General features: G+C 60.4%; 1 protein-coding gene across 7 annotated transcripts in view; it reads left to right on the top strand.

Moving 5' to 3' along the window:
- TMCO3 (transmembrane and coiled-coil domains 3) overlaps positions 1–14,755 on the top strand; it is a 35,925-nt gene extending 21,170 nt beyond the window's left edge. For all 7 annotated transcript variants that reach the window (XM_059144638.1, XM_059144634.1, XM_059144639.1 and 4 more), the window contains 6 exons: positions 712–829; positions 3,090–3,285; positions 6,816–6,966; positions 10,995–11,074; positions 12,177–12,326; positions 14,125–14,755. In XM_059144638.1, coding sequence (XP_059000621.1) covers positions 712–829; positions 3,090–3,285; positions 6,816–6,966; positions 10,995–11,074; positions 12,177–12,326; positions 14,125–14,238 — 809 coding nt within the window. In that variant the 3' untranslated portion in view covers positions 14,239–14,755. The remainder of the gene's footprint in view (positions 1–711; positions 830–3,089; positions 3,286–6,815; positions 6,967–10,994; positions 11,075–12,176; positions 12,327–14,124) is intronic.
- The last annotated feature ends 1,212 nt before the right edge of the window (positions 14,756–15,967 follow it).

Here is a 15,967-nt window from a genome sequence, read left to right as displayed (position 1 = left end):
GAGCAAAGGCCAAGAATAGCCAATACTGATTTGAAGTGTGGGGCTTGTGCAGCAGATGGCAGTCCCTGAGGTCCTGTCCCTGCACTCGGGCAGCTCCCTGTGCCCAGGCCAGATGGGGCAGGAGGGGGATGGGCAGCCAGACGCGCACATGCACGGGGAGCGTGTGGGCGGCTGGATGGGTGGGAGTTCGTTGTGCGCAAGGACGAAGAGAATCAGAGCCCTCCCTGGAGCCCAACACCAGACCAGCTTGATGTGGGTTTAACCCCTCAATGTGCAGGGCAGAACTTCAGAGCCGCTGCCCCGTGACCTCAGGGTGGAAAGGATTGCTGAACTCTAGATGCAGAACCCAAAAGAAAGAATGTCGATAGACTGAACACATGGAACCTTGCAAAACTTCTACTAAAAAGGCATTTTTTAGAAGCCCGAGCTCTGGGGACGCAGAGTGACCTTGGCCATCCGGCCCGTCCCATTCCTGTGTCCACGCCGTCCTCGTGCGATGGTTTTCTCTGTAACTGTGTAAGTGGAAGGTGGTTCCTGTCCAGTGGAGGTTCCTCCGCAGCAAGTCGGTAAGACGGTTCCGTGCTTGCTGTCCGGGAGATCCCGAAGTCGTGCGCAGGCAGGACGGGTCGGACTCCCGGAGAGCCGCGCGGTGCTTGTTCCCCTCGGGCCCTAAGCTCTAACCCTGTGCTCCGCTGGCTTTCCGCCCGGCAGGCGACGCGGACTACGGCGCGGTGCTGCTGGGGATGCTCGTGGTGCAGGACGTGCAGCTGGGGCTGTTCATCGCCGGCATGCCCACCCTCATCCAGGCCGGAGCCGGCTCCCACTCCAGGTGCGCCGCGCCGCCCCGCCCCGGCCCCGCACCCCGCCCCGGGCCCCGCCGCCCGCCCCGGCCCCGCACCCGGACCCCGACCCCGGCCCCACCCCGGCCCGGCCCCGGCCCCATCGCCCGCCCCGGCCCCACCGCCCGCCCGACTGCCGGGCCCGCGCTGCTGTCGTCCATGCGGGCGGGGGGCGCGCCTGGCAGAGCGGCCCGGGGTCGGCAGGGGACGGGGACGGGGGTGTGGGGGCGGCCTGCGGGAGGGGCTGGTGCGTGCGCGTGTCCGCGTGGGCGTGTCCGTGCCTGCGCTAGCCCCGCGGTGGCTCCGGGGTCGCGTCCCCGCGGGTACCGAGTCGCCGGGTCCTCCCGTCCGTCCGGCCCGTACGGTCGCCGCGGGGCGCGGGGAGGTCGCGCGGCGGAGACGGACGCGCAGGCGGGGAGCCCCCGGGAGCGCGCGGCGCCGGCCCGTCCTCCGCTGCTTCCGCGGGACGCGCTGCTGCCCCACTCGGGCCGCGGCGCGGACTCGGCTGCGTCGGCCGCGAGGTGCCCCGCCGGGCGGTCTCGGGAGCGTGTCCCGCGTCTCGGCTCCGGGGGCCGCCGGCCGGGCTGTGCGGCCGGACCCGGGGCTGCGCGTTCCCCGCCGCGGGCGCCGTCGAGGGTCCGCACGGCCGAGCCCTGCACCCCGGGCGGCCGCGGCGTGTCCCCCCGGGTCCCGCGGTAGCGCTTCGGGCGCGGGTGCGGGGTCCCTGCGGAAGCCTGTGCGGATCTTTGCGGGGATTTTCCCTAAATGACGGATTCGGTTTGCTTCGTGCCGCTGCGGCGCTCGGGCCCCCGGTCACGCGTCCTCCCCGGCCCGTCGGCCGCTCCCGGGCGCTGCGCTCTGGCCGCCCCCGACGGCCGCCTCGGGCCGCTGCTTCTCCGGCTCTCATTCCGCCGGTTTCTACCCCTGTTCTTCCTCTTGGTGCCCCTCACTCTGCGGTTACTTCGCGGTTGTTTCCAGGTTCTCGTGCCGTGGCGTCGGTGACCGACTCCAGCCGTTTCCCTCCTCTGCCCGACCGGGGCTGCGGATTTTCCGTGCGGCTGGCGGCAGCCGCGGTCTGGCACGGTGACTTACTGCGGTTCTGTCCCCCTTGGGCTCAGTCACCGCAGAGCATCTCCTCCGATGCTTCCTCTCCGACCGGCCTTACGTCGAAGTCCGATGCTACCTGCACGAGTTCTCGGAGGTTTTCCTGTTCTTGTCTTTCTGGTTTCTGGTTGGATTCCACTGTGGTCACGGAGCAGACGGGCTGTGTGTGACGTCACCTCTGCTGAGTTTGTCCGGGTGTTGGGCTTCTGGACTCCGATATGGTCGGAGTCCCTCGGAAACAGAATGTGCATCGTGTGCGGGCTGCCAGGGCTCAGCCCGCCGGCCCCTACGCTGGCCTCCCTCGTGGGAGCCCGCCAGGAGCCTTCCACCGGGTCGGCGCTCGAGCCGGCTGGGGCTCCTTGCCTCACGTGATCGGTCGTGTGCCACTCGACGTTTGTGCCCGTGGCTGCAAGTGTAAGCTTCGACTAGCGGTGAATCCCCGCCTAGTAGTCAGATCGGTGTTCTTCCACTGAGAACTTTTAAACCAGGATTCTAGACTAAATCGTTTCATAAATACGATGAACCAAGTTCTCAAAAATAAATTTAATTAAGTTAAAAATATGCGTTCTTCTTGTAAAAATAAACACGCCGTAGTGCCTTTCTTTGGAGTTTTTTGACTGAGATCTAGAATACATTCCGAGAAGTAAATACGTCTTCTAATAGGAGCTCAGCCCCGAATCCTGTTCTCTGCGACGAAGTAACAGACAGGAAATTCAGGGTTCTGGCTTGGCCACAAGGGGCTCTTGGGCGGCAGGTCGCTGGGGTCCTGTGGCTGGACTTCGAGGGCTGAGCCTGCAGGGTGACGGTCGCCCCGGGAGGAATTTCGAGTGGGGGTTAGTTCCTGCTGAGGAGTTCTGTCCCTAGTCACAGAGCCGTGTGAGCTGCGGTCAGGAGTCCTCATGCCCCATAACACATATTTGCTTCAAAGTTGATGGCAAAGCAGTCGCGCTTGCATATCTGATTCAAAGAATTAATTTGAACCAAGTTGTTTAGAATTAATGGGATTGATAGGTTTTTAGTATTTAGAAATAAAAATGATTTGGGAAGTTTGTTTAGTAACATGAAGGAAAAACGAGTGGAACCATTTTGTCGGGTGTCAGGGAGGGTGTTCCGGAGGTGAAATAACACCCCTTTCTTCTCTCCTAGCGTTGTCATGGAGACTCTGCGGATCCTGGCTTTGGTGGGTCAGATCCTCTTCTCGCTGGCGGCCGCTTGTCTTCTGTGTCTTGTTGTAAAGACTTACCTCGTTGGGCCGTATTACCGGAGACTGCGCGTAGAAGGCAAAGGAAACAAAGAAATCCTTATCTTAGGAGTCTCTGCTTTCATCTTTTTAATGTTGATGGTAATTCTCACATACCTGTTACTTACGTACGGACTGGGAAGCTTATGACCAGTTCTTTATCTTTTTATTTTAATGTACTTGAAATATTTGAAACCACGTGGCCGTATTTTTCTTGTGTGCACAGTCATTCCTCTCCCTCAGTATTCATTCAACAAGCTAAACCTGTTTGCTCCCATACTTTTCAAGATTTTATTTTTGAGACAGAATGAGTCGGGGAGGAGCAGAGGGAGAAGTCGGTTCCCTGTGGAGCAGGGAGCCTGACGCGAGACTCAATCCCAGGACCCTGAGGTCGTGACCTGAGCAGCGGACTGAACGTCCCAGCTGCCCCCGTTCATTAGGCACTTGGTGGAAAGGGCTCCTCAGGTGTGGGACTGCAGGAGGTCGGCCTGGCTTCGACAGCCGCGTGGACTGCCGGCATCACCCGCGTTACGCTGTCCCAGACTTTGGGACAGCTGTGTCCGAAATCGGATCTACCGTTTACAACAGGTTTTAGGCCCATCCGGTGACGACAAAGCTGGTCAGCAGTGTAGCTTCTTTTGCCTTAATGTGAAAATTTGAAAAAAAAAAAAAAAAAAATAGGTTCATTTCAGAAGCAGCATTCTTACTTAAAGGATATGCTCCTAGTGAGAGAACGGGGAGAGGCTGTCAGAGCCCCGCAGACGGTCCACAGCGCGGGCGTCGCCTGCAGCCCCGCAGCTGCCCTCCCCACCGGGTTCACGCAGAAGCTCAGCTGGGAATGTGCGCAGCGGCTGTTTCACAGCAGCCAGACACCCCCGGTCCTCCAGCAGGTGCCCGGTTCCACCAGCTGTGGTCCGGCCGCACCAAGAGGACCGCCCAGGTCTGAAACAGCTGGTGCATGAGTCTCCAGGGAATTATCCCGAGCAGGAAAAGCCAGCCCTGAGGTCACATACTGTGTAATTCTACTCATGTGACGTTTACGATGACAGAATTTCAGAAATGGAGGGAAGCTTACGGTTGCCAGGAGGTGAGGAGAGGGTGGGGGAGGATCCTTGTCACGGACCCTTGCGTGTGTCAGCACCGTGTTGCGTCCATAGCCTGGCTGTGATCTCGTGCCCTGATTAGGAAGACGCCACCACTGGGGGGCCCGGGCAAGGGGTGTGTGAGATCTCCTTGGACGGTTTCTGACCCTGCAGGTGAATCGACACTTCCCTCAAAACTAAAAGGTTAGTTTTAAAAGGTTAATTTTAATTTAAAGGACTTCAGCAAAAACTGTTTCCTCGTGTATGATTTAATCGTCTACTCGTATTTTATAATCTTGGCAGAAGTCTAAGATTCGCTTCTGCTCACGTACGTGACGTGTTTCATTTTCTTACATTGCTTTGTCCATTCTGGAAAAATTTTCATCTTGACAATGACATCCGGCAAAGCCGTGTTGCCCGGACGACTTCCGTCTGTCTTCCCAGCGGCTGCGCAGGTTCCGCTGCTTTCCTCCTGAGAAGCTGCTCGGGTCCCCCGCGCGTCCGGTGCCGGCCGGCTTGCTCATGAGATGGTCTTACAGCTCAGACACCCTCGGTGCCCTGAGATAGTGCGACACAGCCCCTCCTCTGCTGTTGGCTGCTGGGCTTGGTTCCCGTTGACGGCTCCCCTTGGCGTGCTCCCGGCTGGGCATGTGGGTGTCGGCTTGCTGGTGCTGAGGTGGGCGCCAGGCCGCCAGGGTCGCGCTGTGTCCCCCCACCCCCCGCGCCGCGGAGCAGTCAGGGTCTCCGCACCCCCCTGCACCCGTGCGGTGTCTCCTCAAGGCTTTGACTCCACGTCCCTCCCGAGCTGGTGGACGCCCCTCCTTGAGGCCGGCCCGTCAGAAGCCTCGGGTCGTTTTCTGTTGCATTGGCTGTTTCTCTTACTCATTTGTAGGAATTTTTAACATATTCTGGGAAACTTTGTCTTTGCTTCTTTGTACTAAAAGTACATATAACAGAATCAGCCACTTTAGCCCTTTTAATGGACGCGTACAAGTTTTCCGCATGTTGACAGCACCGTGCGCCGGTCCGCGCTGTCTGAACATTTCTGTCACTGCTCCCCAAAACCCGGACTCCCCCAGGCTCGCCCCTCCCCCCGGGCCCAGTGACCGCGCTCCTGCTTTCTGCACACGCGGACTCACCCGTGCGTCCCTGCTCTGAGGGGGCACCCTGGGTTTCCGCGCTCTGCTCCTTTATGGCCGAAATTCTCTGTCCTGTGTGTTTGCTTAGAACCTTCTCGTCCGTGACTGTCCTGTCCGTTCTCTTGGTAGCGTTTTTAATAAACGGAAGTTCTTGGTTTTCCTACGCTCCAAGCTCCAGGTGGTGGACGGATGGCGCTCGGCGGCCCCCCGCAGGTTGTGTCTTCCCGGGTCGGAGGCCGTGTCTCCTGCAGGACGGCCTGCTGTGCTGCTGTGCTGCTCTGCTGCTCGCCAGAGAGCTGCGGCCGTCGGGGGGCCGGGGTACATGGGGTGCGGGGCCGTGTGCGACGTCTGGTGCTGCATGTGGCTGTCCACGCCGCACTGGGGCGCAGGTCACCTTGTCAGAAGCCAAGAGGCGTGTGAGTGCGTGGGTGTGAGCACAGGGGCATGAGTGTGGGCACACGTGTGTACGAGTGTGTGGTTGTACGTGTGCTCGTGTGAAGGGACGTGTGAGTGTGAGTGAGCACAGGCATGCAGGTCCACCTGTACGTGTCTGACTCTCCACTTGCCCCGCCTGCAGCCCGGCTCCCCAGGCTCTCTGGGGCTCTCCGGCAGCCGCGAGGTCTCAGAGTCCGCTCGGCTGAGCCGCTGCTGCAGGGGTGCAGGTGCAGGGAGAGCCCGGGCCCCGGCCTGCGAGCCATGGCCCGTGAGCGCCCCATGCACAGCCGCTCCTGCGCAGGTTTCTTGGGCTTCGTGGTGTTTGGTGTGAGGTCGTGCGTTCTGTCGTGGGGCTCGTCCCGGGTGTGGTTGCGGAGCGAGTTTCTCTCCCGTCCCTCTCTGCTGGCTGCCGGCCTCTGTGTGTGGCTTCGCTTCCGCAGAGGAAGACGCCGCGGCTGCTTTCAGGCCGTTTTGCGTCGGGATCGCCTCGCAAAGGAGCGCACCCGAAGCTTTGCATATGACGGCTGTCAGCAGGAGCCCTGGAACCCGGACCTGGGCGGCGGCCCGGCCGCTGGACATGCGGGCGCCCCCGTCTGGGGTCCTGTGCCCTCGGGCTTTGCTGGCCACACTGCCCTCGACATGCCCTTGGCTGGAGATGCAACGGTTTACGTGAACTTGTTTTCTTGGCATAGTTGGGTAGTCAGAGTCAGGATAAAAAAATCTGCCACAAATATTTAAAATAAACTTTAAAAAATATTGTCATTCAAAAATTTGAATGATTACTTCAAATATTTTAATTTTTTTCTGTATATGGCAGATTCAACTCACATTTACTTGCTCTGTGTGTCTCCACTCATCCCCACAGAGGCCCCTCTGGGGACTTCAAGATGAGCCTTTGCTGTGACGACACACCTGCCTTTGGGCGTGAACCCACCCCCTGTTTGTGAGTGACATGTGGCCCTTCCGTCTCCCCCAGGTCACGGAGCTGCTGAACATCTCCATGGAGCTGGGCTGCTTCCTGGCCGGCGCGCTCATCTCTTCCCAAGGCCACATGGTCACCGAGGAGGTCGTGGCTTACATTGAGCCCATCCGCGACTTCCTGGTTATCATCTTCTTCGCGTCCATAGGTAACCGCCCTTGCACACCGGGACAGTCACGTGGTGGCTGTGAGACTTCTCCTACTCACGTATTTCTGTCTGTGCAGCCAGAACAGCTCCAGAGTAGTTGGGGTCTGCAGAGAGATCTTATTAGAAAGGGGGCATTTGCACTCGGGAACGTTAACTTGTTGGTCAGCGGCCATACTCCGGGGGTGCTCAGATGCCCTTGGGGAGGACAACCCCCACCTTCAACTCCGTGGGAAAGGCACAGGTGCCCAGCAGGTTAGCAGCTTAAAGTCAGCACCAAAACGGGACATTAGGGAGGGAAGATTAACTTTGATGCCAGAAAACTCAGCTGCTCTGCCAGTGCCCCTTTGTCGGGCGCCTTCACCTGGCGTGACCATGCAGTGGCCGCCTTCCGCCAGGAAGCTCCTCACCACGCCTGTACCCGCTGACGGGCTCGGGGCCACCCCAGCGAGACCCAGAACCTTGAAGAGCACGGGCGGCCGGTCCTGAGAGCAGGGTGCAGGGTAGGAGACCGCCTGTCACCCGGCAAGATGAGACCCTTCGCGCTGCTGTAGGGGATGGGTGTCCGCGGTGTTCCGAGAGAACCTTCTCGCCCACACGTGCCCCTCACGCTGCCTTCCCCATCCGTCCCCACCCCATCGCTTGTCCGCTGTCCTGGTGTCTGGCTCTGTGTGTCTCTGTCCCTCCTGCCCCCAGGTCCCCGCATCCTGCCCCCTCCTTCCGACCGCTGCTTCTCTCGGTGAGGACCCGTGAGGCCGACAGGTGCCGGCTCCCTCTGACTGGGTCCTGGGCCGCACTCCCCCGGGGCTGCATCGCACTGACCCCGTGTGGCTCGCGTCCTGGCTGCGGGGCTGCGGGGCTGCGGCAGCGTGCGCTGGCTCGATGAGGAAGTCCTGCAGACGCGCTCCGACAGGCACGCTGGGCTCTTCCTCACGTTAGGGCTCTTGACCCGCAGAGATCGCAGGTGCCCAACGACGAGATGGCGCCGCATGTTTCTGCTTTGATGCATCACGTTCAGCCGAGAAGCGTGTGCACCCTCCCCCCCACTCGGGACAGAGCCTTTCTTTTTAGCGTTCTAAGCAACACGGAAATGTTCTGTTTGGGACGATGCCTCAGTGACGTGCACACGAACCTGGTCCCTGACCCCTGCCCTGCGTCAGGCCCTGTGGGGGCTGGAGGACTGGAGGGCCCATGGGCCACAGTCCGTTCTGGGCGGGGCGAGTGACCCTGGGGTCCCAGAACCACAACGGGGGCACCGAGGGGCCTGACCGAGCTCTGAGCAGTGAGACCAGTGTGACCAGCAAAGGGCAGTTTGGGGCCTGGAGTGAATGAGGGCCCCCCGAGGGCTGAATGCCGAGGTAGCAGCCGCTCGGGGAGGGGGGTTCAGTCCAGATGGCGGGACCCTCAGAGGGCAGGAGGGCCCCAGGTGCGCTTGGTGGGGGGCAGTGCAGACTCCGCCCCGGTGTCCCTCTTGCTCGAGGTGACGCTGGCTCCGTTCCTCATCACGGCACAGCTGGTACCTGACTTTGTGATCCCTGTGTCATTGAGAGACCCTGGACCCTTTTCTTTGTGCTGCTTTGTTTTAAAGACTCTTTATTTGAGAGCACGAGCAGGGGGAGAGGGAGAAGCAGGCTTCACACTGAGCAGAGAGTCAGATGCGGGGTTCGATCCCGGGACCCCGAGACCTGAGCCGAAGGCAGACGCTTCCCCAGCTGAGCCCCTGAAGCGTCCTTGTCCATGCTGTGTTGATGAGTATTTGAGCCATGGCTCTGGCTGCCCAAACGGTTGCCAGCGTCCGGCTGACCATAGAGCTGAGGAGGCCTCTTCCTGGTCTGCAGGTGGCTGTCTGCTTGCTGGGTCCCCATGTGTCCTTTCCTGGGACACAGTGTGCTCGGGGACAGACAGGTGGTGGAGAGATAGACACATGGAGACCAAGGAAGGGCTGCAGGGGAGGACTCCCGCGTCCCCTTCCCTTACGAGAACACCAGTCCTGCCGGCTCAGGCAGCCACCCTGTGACCTCTTGTCACCCTTAGTACCTCCGGAAGCTGTCTCCGGATGCAGTCACATGGGCTTGTGGCCTCAGCATATGAACTGGGGCAGCTTGGTCAGGGCAGCTCTAGAGGCAGAGCGGAGTGGAGGTGACCAGGCCCGTGTGGCCCTCTACCACCTGCCTGACCACAGTGATGAGTCCCTGTCACTTCTCACCTTACGGATGAAGCCCGGGACATGGGTTTTTTTTTTTAAGATTTTATTTATTTGTTGAGACAGAGACAGAAAGCGAGCATGAGAGAGGTCAGAGGGAGAAGCAGACTGCCCGTAGAGCAGGGAGCCTGACGCGGTGCTCGAGCCCACAACCCCGGGATCATGACCCGAGCTAAAGGCAGTTGCCCAACCAACTGAGCCACCCAGGTGTCCTTTTTTTTTTTTTTAACGTGTTTCTTGTTCCAGACTTTTCGCCAAGGATTTCAGCCTCTCGGATCCCTCCCTGGGACACAGAGAGGAGTCCAGAAGTGGGCACGGCCCCTCCTCATTCTCGGAGGTGCCCTGGAGGCCGCTGTGGGCCCCGGTGGGGTGGGACGGCCCCGCCTGACATCGGCGGGCCTAGTGCACGCGTGAGGTGACTGTGGGGCTGGTGTTGAAGAGCAGACCACGTGCCACATTCTGGTTCCCATGCCGTGTTTGCTCATTCGTCCCGAAGTTCACATCTGCAGAGAGGTCGGGAGGCTCATGGGGGTCCATGCTTTGTTGGGGGTGGCCCTGGCGTGGGCGTGCGGAGCCTGTGCCCCTTGTGCTGTCCCAGGAGCGTGGGTGGTATCTGTTGAGAGGATGAATGAGTGAAAGGCCGTAAGCAGGAGCACTGGTGGCCTGCGTGCCTCAGCATGGACTTTGTCTCTGTCCCCGAGCCTTGTATACGTGGCGCTCTGCTCCCAGCACGGAGGTCCTGAGTGGGTAGTGTCCTCACCAGAGTGGAGAGCCTCTGCCGTCTGGCCTGTGTGCCTGGGCCCAGCACACACTTACCCTCGGGCTAGGGAGGCCCCTGAACCTTGAGGCAAGTCAGCAGCGCAAGCATCAGGGTGCCTGGTGGGGGATGGGCGGGCAGGGCTCCGCTCCCCGATCTGAGGCCGGCATGGTCGGAGAAGCGGGCACAGGAGTGCTCACGCCGGTCAATTCCTACTGCGGGTGACACTGTGACGAGTTGGAGGAGCACAGGTGCAGCCAGAGCTGGTCCGCACCTGTCGTGCCAGTGGGCCGAAGACCCCGGAATCAGATCCTGCCCTGCTGGGTGCGCCCTGGGCCGGGGGGGGGGGGGGCGGGGGCGCGCAGGGAGCACCGCAGGTTGGGGAGGAGGCCGAGGCAGACCCGCGAAGAGGGACTTTGCTGGGAAGGGGGTGGGGCAGGTGCTCGTCAGCCGCCCCGGTTGGTGCAGCAGGGCTGTCCGGGGCGGAGGTGTCTGCATTCCAGGGACGAGAAGGCTGTCTTCTTGGGTTTGTGTTTCTGAGTCAGACGGGGAGACGTGGGCTGCTGAGGGGCCGCGTGTGTTCCTGCTCCGACGTGAGCTCCAGGGTCCTCCCTCAGGGGTGTGGGGCCGGCCGCCGAGTGAGGAGGGGCTCCCCGGCACGCAGAGCCTCCCAGCAGGCACAGCCGCGGCGGGAAAACTGTTCTCGGGGGTTTTGTCAGGGCAGCAAGCGGCTGCAAGTGGCCAGGCTTCTTCTCCCTTTGTGTCTGCACCTGGCGTGGAATGTTTTCACAAATGAAGGTGACTCGGCCGCTGCCTGCTGTGCCTTTGCCGAGTGCTGGCGGTGAGGTCTGCTGGAGGGTAGCCCTCGGCACCGGGGCCACTGTCCCCGCGGCCCGCCGGCTCTGGGGCCGCCAGCAGCGTGAGTCATGCGTGCAGGGCCCCGTGGGGTCACACTCACCGGGTGGCTTTGTCTGGGTCGAGGAGAAAGGAACCTGAGCGTCCCGGCCTGGGGACTGGAGGATGAGGCGGGCGGGCCCGCGAGAGTGACCGTGTCTGTCCTTGCCCTCGCAGGCCTGCACGTGTTCCCCACCTTCGTGGTGTACGAGCTCACCGTCCTGATGGTCCTCACGCTGTCGGTGGTGATCATGAAGGTATGGAGTCTCCTGGGTGCTTTGCGGCAGGCACAGCACCCGTCATTTTCTGATTTATGGGTCACAGAGCCTAACTTCCGACCCGCAGTGACACTGAGTCTGCAAAGCTCCAATGAGGCCACTTACCCAGAGCCCCTCCTGCCTTCCAGCACTCTGGGCACTGGGCAGGGGAGGACCGGGGCCTTGGGGTTTGTTTTCCTTTATTGGCCTCAGAATCGGGTATGTTTGATATGGGGAGTCACGAAAGCAGAGCCAGGAACGTGACTTGCGGACGTCCCAGGAGGCCCCAGGCCTCGGATGTTCTTCCCCAGTGTACGTCTCACTGTTGCTGTGTTTTCAAATTATTGTAAGATTTTTGCCCACTAAATCGGTGGTTTATTGTAGGAGGCTGTAACTCAGGAACAGCCAGCTAGAAGAAGTGCCGCAGGCAGGGCCCTGGGGCGGGGCAGGGGCCACCCAAGCCTGTCCGGGCACCCCACGAATGTCCCATTTAGCAGCCGCTGAGGATTCCCTCCTGGCTGCCGGTCCCCTGTGACGGGAGACTCTCCAGTTGCCGCGTTAACATTCATTTGGGGGTCCCGGGACCTGTCCGGTGGCTGTCTGCCTCTGTAGATGATAGACGTTGACTGAAGATACCGGTTTTGTGAACGGGGATGGGAGGAGAGGGGGAGAATCTCACGCGGCAGACGCTGCCCAGCAGGGGCCCCACGGGGGCTTGATCTCACGAGCCCACGATCAGGACCCGAGCCCAGATCAAGAGTCGGACAGTGAACCCACAGCCGCCCAGGCACCCCTGACTTGAAGGAGCCCGAGTCCCAGGCGATTGTGGCGCTTGCCCCACGGGTTCCGGGCTGCTCTAGACTTTGCTCATGTGACAGATACGGTGCTGTCCTTAGTGAGGTGTCCTTGAGGGCTGCCCGGTATCTACTGCTGTTGACTTCGTTTGGGGGAAGCCCAGCTGTCTGCTAGTGAGCCTGAACCTTGGTGTTACTCGGCGTGGTCTCTGTCCCTTGGGCTCTTCTGCATGTGTCCCCAGTGAGTCACGCAAGGGCTCCCGTCTGGTTTCTGCGTGGCCGAGGCAGTGACCCAGACATCTTGGCAGTTTGCCCTGGCAGCTCTGGTCTTGTCTCTCCTCCTGCCGAAGAGCTGGCAGTACGTCAAGTGGATCGTGGCCGCGGGGCTGGCGCAGGTCAGCGAGCTCTCCTTCGTGCTGGGGAGCAGAGCACGCAGAGCGGGCATCATTTCTCGGGAGGTGAGTCTGCACCCACGTTCTGTGTGTGTTTGGGGAGCCCCGGCCCACACACCCGACCCTGGTGTCTGAGCACCCTTCCCGCCGCTGGCATGGGGCCGGCGCGCCGCCTCTGCCCTGGCGTGGAGCGCTGACGCCGTTTTTGATGCTGCCCCGGCACCTTGGTATTTCTGGCAAAAAGAGAAAAACTGAGTCTGAAAGCTCCCCGCTAGCTCGTGCACAGCTGTCAGCCCAGCCAAGAGCCCCGGCCTTCCCGGGACTACGTCTGAGAACTCGGGTTTGAACCCTGAGACTGCTGAAAAGGCAGACCTGGAACGCTGTTAAGCGGAAGTCCCTGGTCTGTTTCGGGTTTTTTCACAAAATACGTTGCAACACTTGCCTCTGCGTCAAAGGTGAGTTTGGGTTGCTGTGAGAGATGCTTCTGAAGACACCGTGTCTCCAAGTTTTAGGGAGTTGGAATGAAAACTTCAATAGAAATGATGAGAAACTTCCTATGTATAAAATACATGGAGGTTTTTCTTGCGTATCAATGGATCCAAAAGCTTGGGGTGTCTTTGCTCAGCTCCCTCCTTCCCCACCACAGTCTGAAGTGTGCAGGGTGCTGAGCCCCCTCGCGGTGCCTGCAAGGTGAGCCCCCCACCCCCACTTGCCTCCTTCCCCTTGGTCTCTGGTCCGATCATCCTGGGCCTGGCCTTCTCACCGGCCGGCTGGGCGCACGCCCGCTGCTGCTGTGCTCTTGCCTCTCCTCCCTTCCAGTCTCGTTCGTTTGCCCTTGGAAAACTGGCCGTGAGTTAGAACTCGATAGATAACCCTCTCATGACCCCTGGTTGTCACTTTACATTTGGCAAGCAGGACGTTGGTGCTTGGCTGGGGCCTGTGGGCTGTGGCCCCCACCCCAGGGTCAGTGGGCCACAGTCTGCCGTCCACCGTGGTAAGGCAGGTCCTTTAGAGCAGGGCCCGTGTGAGCCCCGAGTGATCTGAGGACCGGTGACGCTGCTGTTCCGGTGGATGCAGGGTGGACGTTGAAGGGATTCTGCCATCGATGAATGGGTGAATGTCGGGTCATGGTGGAGGAGGGGCCAGGAGCCCGCACACGCTTCCCCATGCATCGGAACCACGGGGCCCGTTCACCAGGCCCACGGTTCTCGCTGAGGGACGGGCCGCTCTCCCATTGGGGATGTGGACGTCCAGGCTCACGGATGGCAGCTTCTACTCAGTAGTTCACTCAAACCTCACGGGACCCCAGCCCCCCCCCCCCCCGCACCTGACTTTAGTTTCATCCTTCCTGTGCACACCTGTGTGAGCCGCTTGGGTGGGGCCTTGAACCGGGGCGGGCGTGTGCCTGCTGCCCGCTTACAGCGAGCCTGCCTCCCGTGGGCACCTGCTGCCGGTGAGCCCCCCTTCCCCCCGCCACCAGCCGCCTCCAGTAGCCGGCTCTGCACACCCGCCTCCTGATTTGGGCCAAGGGAGTACAGAAGCTCCTCCGGGTGCCTGGGACGCGCTGTAAGCGTTCAGACCTCCGAGCTTGGCCCCTCGTGCCCGCGCATGAGGGGGTGGGATGGAGCTCGGTTTGAAGAAGCGAGGGCTGAGGAGCAGCATCTGTGCCCGGGCTTCGTCCGAGACCTGCCCAGAGGCCACGTGCTCACTTCGCTGGCGGCCTGAGCCCTTGGGCTCCGGACCCCATCAGGGCGCAGGGCTCCCTGCCGCTCATGTCCACGTGTGCACGCGCCCCCGGCTCTGTGGGGTGTGCGGGGCACCTCCTGGTCCCGCGTGTGGCCGCCAACAGCCTTGCCTGTTGCAGGTGTACCTTCTCATCCTGAGCGTGACCACACTCAGCCTCTTGCTGGCCCCGGTGCTGTGGCGAGCCGTCCTCACCAGGTGTGTGCCGCGGCCGGAGAGACGGTCGAGTCCGTGAGGGGAGCGGCGGGGACGCGCGGCTTCAGAAGGGAGACCTGTGTGCGGCCACCCATCCCTGGGAGCCCTTCGCCTCGGGGACTGAGCACTCCGTGGAGGGGGCTCCCCGTCCGCCAGGCGGGCCGGCCTCACACCGCGGCTTCGGGCCTTCCAGAGTAGCACGCTGCGTCGTCAGTCACGCACCGTGTACGTAGGACGCTGCGTTTTGCGGATCGCCTTGATGGTTTTGCCTGGATGTGCCTTTTTTTCTGAAATTAATCTTCATTTTCTATTGTTATTTCATCAGTTCATGATTTTTTTGGTATAAAAAAATCAGAAAGGTTTTTTATTTATTCAACTTTTGTGTTGTAATCTGTTGGCCAATATTTGTTATCAAACATTTCTGTGATGTGAAATTTTAATTCTGGCAGTGAGTTTGGGAAGTTACTTCTAGTCCTTACTGCTTTCTAAAATAACAAATATCTTTCAAATGTCTATTTGTTTTCATTACAATAATCTTAAATAAAACACTCACGTCAGTTTGTCTTATGGATGTCGTTCTTTTAAAATACTTGTTTTGAATCACAAGATATGCGTGCTTCAATAAAGATCATTTATGATCAAAGAAGTTAATTGATATTTTTTGGAATTTTTTTAGATTTTCGTGTTAAACTAATCTTTGACAGTTTTCAAAGATCAGGATCATTTATACCCTGCCACGTCCTTCTCTAAGAGACCACGTGAATACCGTGCTATTTGCAAAGCCAAGCTGTCACTTTGACTTTTAAAGTATGTTTTTGTTCCCGTATGGCCCGTTTCCGAGAAACCAGGGCTGGGAGATCCGACCCTTACAGGGCTCCCCGGGGGGCGCCGTGAGTGGAGTGTCCCGTCAGGATGGGCTTCAGCAGCTGAGCAGTTCGACCAGCGTCCTTACCGCAGAGGAGCCGCCTGGGGCCCCTGCGACGACCTGCAGACGGGACCATGTGCGTTCCCTGTGGGAGTGAGCGAGCAGCGTCGGGTCCGCAGAGAATTGATGACAAGTGCTGCGGCCCGGCGGTCCTCATCTCTGAGCACCTCTGTGCCTCCCCTCCCGCTGCCGCCGGGTGAGGACGCGCGGGCAGGACACACCTCTCACCTGCGCAGCCCCTGTTGCCCGGCAGGCGGCCTGCGCTCCGGAGGCCTCGGGGCGCCTCTTCTTCCATTTTGCATCCCCAGCGCCTGAGGGCAGAGCCGGGAGCTCGCAGTCGTGGTGAATGAGAGGGAACGTAAACTGATGTGCTGACCGAGTTGTCCCCAGGACACGGCGTGAATGTCGCCGACAGAACGGTGAGCGGAGTCGCCAGAAGGATGGGCCTCGGCAGGCGTCGGTGTGCGGGCGCCCCCCGCGGGGCTCCGGCCGCAGTGCGTGGCCTCGTGAACTTCCTCTCGCCTCTCAGGGCGCAGCGTCCACAGCTGCGCCATGCGGCGAGGCCACAGAGCCGTGTCCGCCCCTTCCTCACGCTCCCTCCTCATCTAGGCTGGGGAGCTCAGCTCTCTGCTCCCCGCTCCTGTGAGCCCCTGCCACTGCCGCCGCCAGCGTGTCCTCTGCGTGCACTGGCCGTTCGCCAGAGGACACGTGAGCCTGACCACTCAACCTCTTGCTGGCCAGGGATGTCCTCACCTTGGATTTAGAGCGTGGTGTCTGGTTTGAGTCTTCCTAGTGGACTGACATCTGAGATGCAGAGCTGAAGGCAGAAGGGAGGGTGGGGACA

This window comes from Mustela lutreola, chromosome 13, assembly GCF_030435805.1.
Source record: "Mustela lutreola isolate mMusLut2 chromosome 13, mMusLut2.pri, whole genome shotgun sequence".
In the NCBI taxonomy this organism is placed as follows: Eukaryota; Metazoa; Chordata; class Mammalia; order Carnivora; family Mustelidae; genus Mustela; species Mustela lutreola.
The sequence above is the reverse complement of the archived record's forward strand: the minus strand, read 5'-3'. Positions and strand labels throughout refer to the sequence as shown.